Genomic DNA, 12,908 nt, shown 5'->3' with positions numbered 1-12,908 from the left:
TTTGCCCCATTCATCATATCCTCCATCTGAGCACTGTTGTATATCCTGTTGCTGAGAAGCTCCATAGCATGATGCTCCCATCTCCATGCTTCTCCATAGATGGTATAAGCCAGGTGATGAGTGGAACCTTGTCTTGATCAGATGATGTGCTTTATAGTCAGTTTTTCCTCATGGTCTTTGAGTCCTTTAAGTGGCATGTCATATGCCTTTTACTATGGAGTGACTTCCATCTCATCCTTCTACCATAAAGGCTGGATTGATGGAGTGCTGCAGAGATGGTTGTCCTTCTAGCAGGTTCTCCCATCTGTGCAGAGAAATGAAGCTCTGTTTGAATGGCCACTGTGTTATTCATCGCCTGCCTGACCTTCCCGGGTTACTTAGTTTGGTTGGACAATTAGCTCTAGGAAACGTCTTGGTGGTTCCAAACTTCTTCCATTTCAATTTGATGGAGCCCACTGCACTCCTGAGAATAATGAATGCTTTAGGAATTTTTTAGAACCTTCCCCAGATCAGTCCCTCAACACAACTCGAGAGGTCTACGGATAGCTCCTTGGACTTGATGGATTGGTTTTTGCTCTGACATACAGTGTGAAGGGTGGGACCTTATATAGACAGGTATGTGCCTTTCCAATCATGTCCAATTAATTGAATTTGCCACAGGTGGACAAACATTGGAGAGACATCTCAAGGATAATAAAAGGATATAGGATGCATTCAAGCTGAATTTGGACTGTCATGGCAAAGGGTCTGAAGATTTATGTACATGAGATGTTTTAGTATTTCACTTTCAATAATTTTGGCATTTTCATACTAGCCATGTTTTTGTTTTTCTTGACAGTTTACCACAATTTTTTTTACTGCAACCATCTAACAGAGTTCACCCACCTGTTTTTGCTTTTACTACTACTCAACTCAATGCAGTAGTCAGGTTATTCATTGAACAATAAACAGTTTTACGAGATTCCATTTCACAGTTAGGATTCAGTTGAGAACCAATAAGTAATTGTCTCTGGCCCCCTCCCAGCTAGGGGTGGTGACGAGCTCTACAGCAGACTTGCGCAACTCAATCGCTGGCTGAAAACGGAGTTCTGCCCGTCGCAGGAGGTAGAGTTTGTAGATAACTGGCTTTCTTTTTGGGACTCTCCCAGAAATAGGGCCAGGCCTGATCTGCTGAGGAGCGACGGACTCCATCCTAGCTGGAGTGGTGCTCTTCTTTTATCTAGGAACATTGACAGGAGTCTCACTCCTATAGCCTTAACATGAGATACGGTACAGGTCAGGCTGCAGGCTGTTAGCCAGCCTGCTAGCATAGTGGAGTCTGTCTATAGCATAGCCAGAGTAGTTAGTACAGCTTTACCTATTGCCACTGTGACTCGTTCCAGGCTGAGAAAAGTTAAACAAGGTAGTGCTAACAAAAAACACCTTATTAAGATAAAGCTTCCTGTGCCTCGGTCACAAAAAAAAAAAAAAAAATGACTGTATCACATCGCATCTCAAAATGGGACTCCTAAATGTTAGATCCCTTGCTCCAAAAGCAGTTGCCGTATATGAATTAATCTCTGACCATAAACTAGATGTTATTGGTTTATGTGAAACGTGGCTACAGCCTAATGAATTCACTGCCTCTCCTGGTTATACTAGTGATCATATCCCTTGTGCATCCCAAAAAGGAGGGGGTGTCGCTAATATTTATTACCGTAAATATAAATTTACTCTCAAACATATCACTGAATTTCATTCTTTTGAAGTTTTACTAATGAAAGTTAACCAGGCCGATAAATCGTTTCCAGAATTTTTGTCTAACCTTGTAGTCATGGCAGATAGTATTCTAATTTTTGGCGATTTCAATATTCATATGGAAAAGTCCAATGATCCTCTTCAAAAAGCCTTTGAAGCCATAATTGACTCAATGGGTTTCATCCATGTCTCAGGTCCAACACATTGCCACAATCACACCTTAGATTTAGTCCTGTCACGAGAAATAGATATTGTAGATCTAATAATTTCCCCCCAAAATCCTGGATTATCGGATCACTGTCTTATTACATTTACCGTTAAAACAAGAAATCCACTTGCTCCGCAAACAAGGAGTTTTAAAAGCCGTACTAAAAATTCTCGGACTACAAATAAATTCCTTGATATTCTTACAAGTTCGCTCATTAACGACAGAGTAAATAAATCTGTAAACGATCAAATCGAGGATCTAAACTCAATACTGCGAAATACATTAGACACAGTTGCACCACTAAAAATGAAAGAAATACGCAACAAGAAACTTGTTCCCTGGCACACAGACAATACTAGAGCACTTAAGCAAGCCTCCAGGAAATTGGAGCGAAAGTGGCGCTCCACCAAGTTGGAAGTATTTAGACTAGCCTGGATAGACAGTACCGAAAATCACTCACGTCTGCTCGATCAGCTTATTTCTCCAACCTGATTGAGGTGAACAAAAACAATCCAAAATGTATCTTTGATACAGTTGCAAAGTTAACAAAAAAGCAAAGCTTAGCAAGTGAAGTGGGTCTTCGCTTTAGTTGTAATGAATACATGGACTACTTTGATGAAAGGATCATCACCATTAGAAAACAAATAACTGACTCCTTAAATAGTTATGGTCCTCAAAATCTCAGTTGTCCTAAAAATGTCCTGAACCTCCCTGACCAGGTGTCAATGGGGACACTTTAATTTTTTGATACCGTGTCGCTCGACACATTTTCTAAATTTGTAATGAGTTCTAAACCCACAAACTCTCAGCTAGACCCGATTCCATCAAAATTACTTAAGTAGCTATTTCCTGTGCTAGGTCAGCCAATGCTGAACATAATAAATTGCTCCCTTTCCTCCGGATGTGTACCAAACTCACTAAAAATAGCGGAAATTAAGCCTTTTCTAAAAAAATCTCATCTGGATCCCGACATATTAAACAATTATACGCCAATATCGAACCTCCCGTTCCTCTCAAAATTCTTAGAAAAATGTGTTTCCCAACAACTGAATGCCTTTCTTAAGACAAATAACATTTATGAAATACTCCAGTCCGGTTTCAGATCCCATCATAGTACTGAGACTGCACTTGTGAAGGTAACAAATGACATTCTAATGGCCTCAGACAAAGGTTCCGCATCCATCCTTTAGCTTCTTGATCTTAGTGCTGCTTTTGACACTATTGATCACTCCCTTCTCTTAGAGAGACTGGAAACCCATATTGGGCTACGTGGACATGTTCTAGCTTGGTTTAAATCTTATTTATCTGAAAGATATCAGTTTGTTAGTGTGGATGGCATATCCTCTGACAAGTCAAAAGTATGCTTTGGTGTTCCTCAAGGCTCGGTTCTGGGCCCATTATTGTTCTCACTATACATGCTCCCTCTGGGCGATGTAATCCGAAATCACAATGTAAACTTTCACTGTTACGCTGATGATACACAGTTATATATTTCAATGAAGCATGGAGAAGCCCCTAAATTAGCTACTTTGGAAGCATGCGTTTCAGATATTAGGAAGTGGATGACAGAGAATTTCTTGCTCTTAATCTCAAGGAAAACAGAAATGCTCGTTTTAGGACCCAAGAAATAAATAGTGTTGTTAGCAGATCTCACTGTGAATCTCGACTGTAAAAACTGTAAAAAACCTTGGCGTTACCCATGACCCTGAACTCTCCTTTGAAGAACATATAAAATATGTCTCAAGAGTTGCTTATTTTCATCTTCGAAACATTGCAAAAATGAGAAACTTTCTATCAAAAACTGATGCAGAAAAATGTATCAATCTTTTCATTACTTCTAGACTAGATTACTGCAATGCTCTTCTCTCTGGTTATCCAGACAAACTAATAAATAAACGTCAATTAGTGCTGCACACGGCTGCTAGAATCCTAACTAGAACAAAAAAAATTGAACACATTACTCCTGTCCTAGCGTCCTTTAAGGTTTTACTCTTAACCTATAAATCAATACATGGACTTGCTATTACTTACCTTGCTAAAATGATCCAGCCATACATACCTACACGTAACCTACGATCGCAAGATGCAGGCCTTTTAATTGTACCTAGAATTTCTAAACAAACAGCTGGCGGCAGGGCTTTTTCTCATAGAGCTCCACTACTGTGGAATAATCTGCCAATTAAGGTTAGAAATGCAAACTCAGTGCAAACTTTCAAGTGTCTACTAAAAACTCATCTCTACAGCATGGTTTATAATTAGGTGTAGCCTGGCCCGGGGGCGTGAAGGTGACCAGTAGGCTTGATACTGTGCACCCTTGCTGTCTTGCCAGGTGGGCTCTCGTCGCCACTGGGATGCCCTCCCTCCAATGCCTTTCGGGGGAAGAGTCACTGGCTTGTTGTTGTCTCTCTGTTGCGCACTTGTGCAATTGGGCTGTACGCTGCTGGCAATACTCTGCCCTCTTTCAAGGGGGTTGCGGTTGGTGGGTGTCCCTTTGGTTGATGCCTGGCAATGTGGGTGGATTGATTTCCATCCTGTTGGGCCCTGTCCGGGGCCTCCCCCGGGTAGGGCCACAGTGTCGCCGGACCCCCCCGTCTCAGTTCCATGGTGTTACGCTGCTATATTATTGTGCTGGGGGATATGAGGAATGCACTTTCTAACTTTTCTCAGTCTCCTCCAGTTTTAAATTTTAGGAGGAGATGAGGTCCTGGTCCACACCTGCGGATTACCTGGTTTGGGGGGCCCGTTGCTGTCCCTGTCCTTGTCCATCTGGTCATACTTCTGACCTAGTCTAAAATCCAATAGACTCTGGATTTAGCCCAGAGAAATGTATTTATTATTCCAATTGGACTCTTAATATCTCACCCGGCACAGCCAGAAGAGGACTGGTCACCCCTCTGAGCCTGGGTCCTCTCTAGGTTTCTTCCTAAAATTCGGCCTTCTTAGGGAATTTTTCCTAGCCACTGAAATCCAACACTACTGTTGTTTGCTCCTTGGGGTTTAAGGCCGGGTGTCTCTGTAAAGCACTTTGTGACAACTGCTGTTGTAAAAAGGGCTTTATAAATAAATTAGATTGATTGATTGAATCATTATTTTTTTATCATAAATCATTACTACCCAAAGCATCTCATAGTACGATATAAAAGGTAAAAGCTGTAAAGGGGAAAATAAGATTGGTGTCATGGTACGGTGAGCAGCAGCGCCACCGTTCCGTGCATCTTCAGTTTCCCATATCTTATGAACACATCCCGGACTTGTTTTGTCATATGTCTTCAATCATTCACACCAGGTCCCAATTCATATCGTTTGTAAGTGTTTAAATGTTTCCCCTCTGCTCCCCACAGTGTGGATCATTGTTATTGTCATGTTTGCTGCCATGTGTGTTGCTGTCTATTATAAGTACGGTATATCAGTTGCCTGCTTTCGTTTTGCTGCCTTAGTCTGCCCTTTTCTTTTGTTGTGTTTTGTTTGCTCTGTGTTTATTTATATTAAAATATCAACACCGACTACCCCTGCCTGCACCTGGTTCCTTCCTCCGCAACACTACACCGTACATTCATTACAATTGGAATAAAACCATCATACATAAACTATAGAAGAACCACCCCTTTCTAAATGTTCACATTTTGTTGCCTTACAATCTGAAAACATAAAATCTGACTTTTTAAGGCTTTACACACAGTGACCCAAATTACATATCTGATCCTGATAAATGTTTGTGGATAAAAAAATATTATTAGGATTCTGTTTAAAACACCCATCAGCCCTTTTCTCTGGAAAGCTGCAGGCATGTTAACGGTTAATGAAGTTAACTTTTTGATTAACCTTGGGTGAATCTATAAAGTTGGACTGGCATTTCTTCTGAAAAGTTGCAGTCTGGACGCTAGCAGCTTAGAGAGAACATTGGTTAAGGACATCTGCATTGTCTGGCTATTTTCACCCACAGAAAGGCAGGTAGAAGCTGGGATCATCCAGTTTTCTCTGACACAGTATCACAGTATCTAGCTTTCCTTTCCCCTGAAATCCGGATGCAGCGACCTTGTCTTCTAATTTTACATTTTTATAATTTAGCGAACGCTGTTATCTAGCAACTTTTAGTGCATTAATTTGAAGATAGCTAGGTGAAACAACCACCAACCTGTGGTCGTTCCACCTGGTTGGATGCTAACTGCATTTCGTTGTACTGTACTTGTTCAATGACAATGAAGTTGAATCTAATCATGTCAGGGCATGCTTTTTAAAGCTCAAAGTCCTGACCAAATAATTTATTTGAACCGACTGAAGATAAACATATTTGAAATACTTCTTTACAGAGTGTGTGGTGTAAAGTAAGTTTTTTTCATATCCCTAGGACACATCCTTCGGTGTAGAGTCATGGCCAGGGATCTGCAGTTATTAATAGCTGCCCTGTAGATATGTTTTCATCATGCCAACTTAAGGATAGTAACTTGCAACCTTTCATTTATGACTGCGATACTAACTGCTAGGCTAGCTGTAGCTCCATTCGAGCAGCGTCCCCATATGCCCTGTAGCGTTGTGTACTAACGGCATCCCAAATAGCAGTCTGAGTAGAATACAAAAAATGCTTGTTAAGCACTGGGCATAGTGTACTTATTGTTCGGCTGATTACAAGTAAAGGAATGGTCATTCAAAAAGTCTGTTTCACTGTAAAGTGCAGGTGGTAACCATGTTTGTGATTTTTCTTTACAGGTTGCCATTCCGGTCGTGTCAGTGAGGCTGGTGAAGAAGCACAGGACAGCAGGCCTGGTACCTAATGGGTTGGCCATCACTGTGGACACCAGCCAAAAGGTGGTTCAATATAACACAATATGTCTTCACCACTAACAGACAGCTAGCAGATGTTAACCCTGTGCACAGCAAAGCGGTACAGGACCAGAGTTAGTATGTAGACTAGGCCTAATTTGGAGTCTTGCTTATGAAGTACCATTTCAGAAACAAGTTCCTAAACTGATAGTCAAGTAGCAGCCTAAAAACATGGTTCAAACATCCATTTCACCAAGCTAACATTTTGACAGTCAGGCTAACAACAAAGTATTCAAGGTAACAGTTGGTTGGCCAGGCTAACAAGCCAGCCAGTCAGCCAAATCATGCAACCGGCAGTATTCAGCTAGAGTAAATATTGTGCTTGAGAAACCATGGACCAAACAGAATGTAACCTATTCAGCATGTGGGAACACAAGGAGGGTTAATATTTACCAAAACCCCAAATGAAGCAATCCTCCTGGTAGTACATAAGTCGTTTCTTTGTGAAGGAATGAATATACAGGGTTCGGGATGTTTTCTTTCAAACATCAACCCAATAGTCTTCTCTCGTTCTGGTCAGGTTTTCGCCAGCTGAACTCATCCCAAGTTTAACAATGGGGTTTTTGCAGTGACTAGTGTTGGGAACCTACAGTAAAGCTGCCAGGTCATATGAATTGACGTTTTTAAAACCAACACTTCTGAGCAACCAAAGAAAATCCCAAATTTCGACAGAAAACATTCTGTGCAATTGTGGGGCTTTGTATTGCTGCTGAAATCTGTCCGCCCACACCAGCGGCTGCTTGTCTCCATTACAATACGTGAGGTTGAGTCAACTTGGCACGTCAAGTAGTGGCGTGATGTAACAGGGCTCCTGACAAAGCAAACACCTTTAAGTGTTTTTTATGGGCCTTAGTGATGACAGCTAAAGCTGCTCGCTGCAACCTTAATTTGTTCACCGTCTGTCAGATTGGAGAAGCTCACTGGGAGAGACAGGCTTCTTCAGTGACTAAACATGCTTGTTAACACTTGTTGTATACCTGATGTCCATTCATCTTGTGCACAGGCAGTTTGGCTGAAGTTAGTCATTGTATATCATAATGGTGTCAGTTGAAATGTGAGAAATCTAAATTTCAAAGGCAGTGAAACTAAAGTGTCTGTTTTTATTTGTTCATGCATGTGTCTCATTCTCTCCTGCAGTATGTGTTTGTGTCCTTGCTGTCCAGAGACAGCGTCTACGATGTCCTCAAGAGGATCTGTACACACCTTCAGGTGAGAAATTATAGCTCTAGGACTTAAAACACTATGGGCATTCAAGGTTTTATACTGAGGAAGAAGTCAACTGTGTTTAGCCAGTTGTATGATAACATAGTGTTAAAAAAGAGGAATTACAGTATATGCACTCTATATTTGATAGCCAACTAGCCTGCTGCAGTACCAGTTTTAGAGGAGTGATTTAAAAAATGTGAAAGTGCCAATATGCCAACATTCCATATTGTTGTGTCCAGGACTGTGTTATATGTTAGATTTGCCATATACGGTACCACAACTCCTCGCATCTTATTGGTTGTATACGGTATGCTAGGGTGACTGCATTTCCATTATACAATTTCTGATATACAAATGTAATTTTCATTCATAGGAAACACCAGAATGTTATTCCTCTATGTACAGTGGCTCTCAAAAGTATTCATCACCCATGGACTTTTTCACATTTCGTTGTGTTACAACATGAAATCAAAATGTATTTAAACAAGTTGTTTTTGCCACTGATTAACACAACACAAAGTAAGCCCACAATGTCAAAGGAATCAATTACAAATATAAAACAGAATAATTGATTGCATGAGTAGACCCAATTTGGTCTGTTTTTGGTAGAGGCACATTTGGCAGCAATTACAGTGTCTATTTGGATGTCTCTACCAGCTTTGCACATTTGCATTGAATGTTTCTTCAATCTTAATGATGTACCTTTTGTTAAGAATTTTACTGACCAAATGTGGGACCTCCCAGAGGCAGGTGTATTTTACCTGACATCATGTGAAACACTTTAATTCAACACCTGTGGACTCCATTCTACTAATCGTTTAAATTAGGTATCATATCAAAGGGGGTGAATACTTATGCATTTCATTTCTGTCATGAATTTGTTCAGATGATTTTGCAGATTTCATTTTTCAATTTGAAATTATGGACCATAGTGTTGATCAGTGGCAATTTCTTTTTGATTTAATCCATTTTGATTTGATGTTGTAAACATGGCTGCCCAACCCTGTTCCTGGAGATCTACTGTCCTGTAGGTTTTCTCTCCAACTATAATTTTGCACATTTGAATCTAATAGATGACAAGCTTAACCAGGTTAGTTACAAATAGGGTTGAACAGAAAACTTACAGGACAGTAGATCTCCAGGAACAAGGCTGGGCAGCCCAGTATAACACAATAAAATGTGGAAAAGGCCAAGGGAGGTGAATACTTCTGAAAGGCAGTCTACTCCTATTATTTTCAGCTAGACTGGTTTGAATTTCTTCCTTGACCAAAATGGACGCTATTTCATCACAGTCTGGAACATAAAATGATTATGACAGTCATGTAATAGAATCTCAGTGGGAAATAACCTAATCACAGTCTACTTGGTTCAAGGTTTTAAGTTACATTAAATATCCAGAAAAACGCATGTCAAAAGAGTTATAAATTAATTTGCATTTTAATGAGTGAAATTAGTATTCGACCCCAACGCAAAACATGACTTAGTACTTGGTGGCAAAACCCTTGTTGGCAATCTCAGAGGGCAGACGTTGTATTTGGTCACCAGGTTTGCACACATCTGAGGAGGGATTTTGTCCCACTCCTCTTTGCAGATCTTCAATAAGTCAATAAGGTTTCGAAGCTGACGTTTGGCAACTCGAACCTTCAGCTCCCTCCACAGATTTTCTATGGGATTAAGGTCTGGAGACTGGCTAGGCCACTCCAGGACCTTAATGTGCTTCTTCTTAAGCCACTCCTTTGTTGCCTTGGCCGTGTGTTTTGGGTCATTGTCATGCTGGAATACCCAACCACGACCCATTTTCAATGCCCTGGCAGAGGGAAGGAGGTTCTCACCCAAGATTTGATGGTACATGGCCCCGTCCATCATCCCTTTGATGCGGTGAAGTTGTCCTGTCTCCTTAGCAGAAAAACACCCCCAAAGCTTCATGTTTCCACCTCCATGTTTGACGGTGGGGATGGTGTTCTTGGGTTCATAGGCAGCATTCCTCCTCCTCCAAACACGGCGAGTTGAGTTGATGCCAAAGAGCTCGATTTTGGTCTCATCTGACCACAACACTTTCACCTAGTTCTCCTCTGAATCATTCAGATATTCATTGGCAAACTTCAGACGGGCCTGTACATGTGCTTTCTTGAGCAGGGGGACCTTGCGGCCGCTGCAGGATTTCAGTCCTTCATGGCGTAGTGTATTACCAATAGTTTTCTTGGTGACTATAGTCCCTGCTTCCTTGAGATAATTGACAAGATCCTCCTGTGTAGTTCTGGGCTGATTCTTCACCGTTCTCATGATCATTGCAACTCCACGAGGTCAGATCTTGCATGGAGCCCCAGACCGAGGGAGATTGACAGTTCTTTTGTATTTCTTCCATTTGCGAATAATAGCACCAACTGTTGTCACCTTCTCACCAAGCTGCTTGGCGATGGTCTTGTAGCCCATTCCAGCCATGTGTAGGTCTACAATCTTGTCCCTGAGATCCTTGGACAGCTCTTTGTTCTTGGCCATGGTGGAGAGTTTGGAATCTGATCGATTGCTTCTGTGGACAGGTGTCTTTTATACAGGTAACAAGCTGAGATTAGGAGCACTCCCTTTAAGAGTGTGCTCCTAATCTCTGCTCGTTACCGGTATAAAAGACACCCGTGAGCCAGAAAACTTTCTGATTGTGAGGGGATCAAATACTTATTTCACTCATTAAAATGAAAATCAATTTAGAACATTTTTGACATCTGTTTCTGGATTTTTTTGTTATTCTGTCTCTCACTGTTCAAATAAACCTGCCATAAAAATTATAGACTGATAGTTTCTTTGTAAGTGGGCAAACGTTCAAAATCAGCAAGGGATAAAAAAAAAAATCCCTCACTGTATTGTAACAAACAATGTCAGCAAAATGCATGTGGGAAGGGTTCAGTATAATCTGTCTAACTTTCGGTTTCTTGATGAGATTCCATTGTTGATAGGATTTTAGGTCAGTCTTACTGTTGAGCAAATATCTTGAATATCCATATATTACTGTAATTCCATTATAGACAACCAATAATATAGTTACAATTAAACCTTTTTCCCTCTAGGTGAATGGGAAGAAAAGCCTTAGCCTGAAGCAGTACCTGGAAGAGCCCAGCTCACTATCCATGGTAAGCCTAGCCAGAACACCACACAAACGGGATGTCTTAAGGACCACCCTGGGGGTGGTACTGGACGGTTACGCGTTTTTTCTCTTTTCCCAACACCGGATAAAATGAGTGAGTTGGCGACAGACACTCAGGATAGGGTTGTTGGGCAACCAACCTCAATTAACACAACTGTTGACACAGTGTAGATCCATCTGCTACTGTTTGTTGACCCCCTGCCAATGACCGTCTATTGGACCTGACACTTGACCGCATCCCTGAATGTGGGTTTGAGAAGAGATAATGTAGTGTAGAGTTAGCACGACGGAAGGTGGAGAGTTTGGCCTTGAAAGCGTAATTCAGCATATATATGTTAATGCTTTGAATATCCCCCTACCACAAAATTGAAATGCAATATATACTGAATTATGCTTTTGGCTGGTTAAGCCGAACAACACCTTGTTTTACAATATGGTATAGCGATGAATACCGGACTGGAGAAGAATGCCAGATAGAAGTATGTTTTTTATGACAAACAACAGATCATTCCATTATAGAAAACCAATAATATAGTTATCATGAAACCTGCTGGTCATGAGGTTTCCCCAGGCGTGTGCTCAGAGCATGTGCTGGGCAGCTGGCCCCAGGTCTTTACTGGCATTTTCAGCCTGTCACTGGCCCAGGCGGTTGTCCCTTGCTTCAAGACCGCAACCATTGTGCCAGTGCCGAAGCAGTCGACTACGTTTAGCCCGAATGACTTCTGACCTGTTGCACTCACCCCCATGATCATGAAGCGCTTCCAAAGACTAGTCCTGGCCCACCTTATGTCCTGCCTCCTCCAACACTGGATCCCTACCAATTTACCTACCGGTCAAACAGGTCTACAGAGGACGCCATCTTCACAGCTTTATACTTTGTCATGACCCGTCTGGACAAAACCAACACCTATGTGAAAATGCTGTTCATAGACTTTAGCTAAGCATTCAACATGGTCATCCCGTCCAGGCTGGTAAACAAACTCCCTGACCTCTCTCTGCCACTGGACTTTGGACTTCCTAACCAACAGACCCCAGTCTGTCAGGTTAGACAACTTCACCTCCTCCACCCTGATTCTGAACACTGGTATTCCACAAGGGTGCGTGCTGTGCCCCCTCCTGTACTCCCTCTTCACATACAACTGTGTTCTTGTACACAGTTCCAACATCATCGTCAAGTTCGCAGACGAATGCCCTAGTTCTAAAGGCTCCAGTCACGCCCCAGTTCTCATCGATGGCACTGAGGTGGAGGATGTGTCCAGCTTCAAAATCCTGGGTGTCCACATCTCTGAGGACCTCTCTTGGTCACACAACATCTCAGCTCTGGTCAAAAAGGTGCAGCATTGCCTCTACTTTTTGAGGAGGCCTGTCTGTTTTCCAAGATCCTAGTGAACTTTTACCGCTGCACAATCGAGAGCAGTCTGACTCACTGCGCCATAGTGTGGTTTGGCGGATGCCACGTGGGTGACCTGAAGTCTTGGTAAAACGGGTGGTAAAAACCGGCCAGCACATCACTGGTGCCCAGCTCCCATCCATCGTGGACCTCCAGCGCACGTGGAGTCTGCACAGGGACACTTCACATCCATACAACAAACTGTTTGCCTTCCTATCATCAGGCAGGCAGTACAGGTCTCTACGACTGCAACCCTGCTGAACTCTATGGCCCATCACTAACCATACCCACCAGCCCACAGCTTAGTACTGCCTCTCAGGCACCTTGTTGCACTACTCTCTGTACTACTGGACTATGACAGAGTTTAGATTTGTGGTATTTTGGGTCCTGCAGTTTTTGCATAAGTT

At 42.0% G+C, this 12,908-nt stretch overlaps 1 protein-coding gene across 1 annotated transcript in view; it reads left to right on the top strand.

Moving 5' to 3' along the window:
• LOC105018476 (GRAM domain-containing protein 2A) overlaps positions 1 to 12,908 on the top strand; it is a 47,639-nt gene that overhangs the window by 27,549 nt on the left and 7,182 nt on the right. Inside the window, exons 6-8 of the mRNA XM_010883934.4 lie at positions 6,653 to 6,751; positions 7,904 to 7,975; positions 11,035 to 11,097. Of these exons, the coding sequence (XP_010882236.1) occupies positions 6,653 to 6,751; positions 7,904 to 7,975; positions 11,035 to 11,097 (234 nt within the window). The remainder of the gene's footprint in view (positions 1 to 6,652; positions 6,752 to 7,903; positions 7,976 to 11,034; positions 11,098 to 12,908) is intronic.

Source organism: Esox lucius, chromosome 19 (genome assembly GCF_011004845.1).
Source record: "Esox lucius isolate fEsoLuc1 chromosome 19, fEsoLuc1.pri, whole genome shotgun sequence".
Lineage (NCBI taxonomy): Eukaryota > Metazoa > Chordata > Actinopteri > Esociformes > Esocidae > Esox > Esox lucius.
Note: the sequence above shows the minus strand (reverse complement) of the source record. Positions and strands in the feature narration are given on the sequence as shown.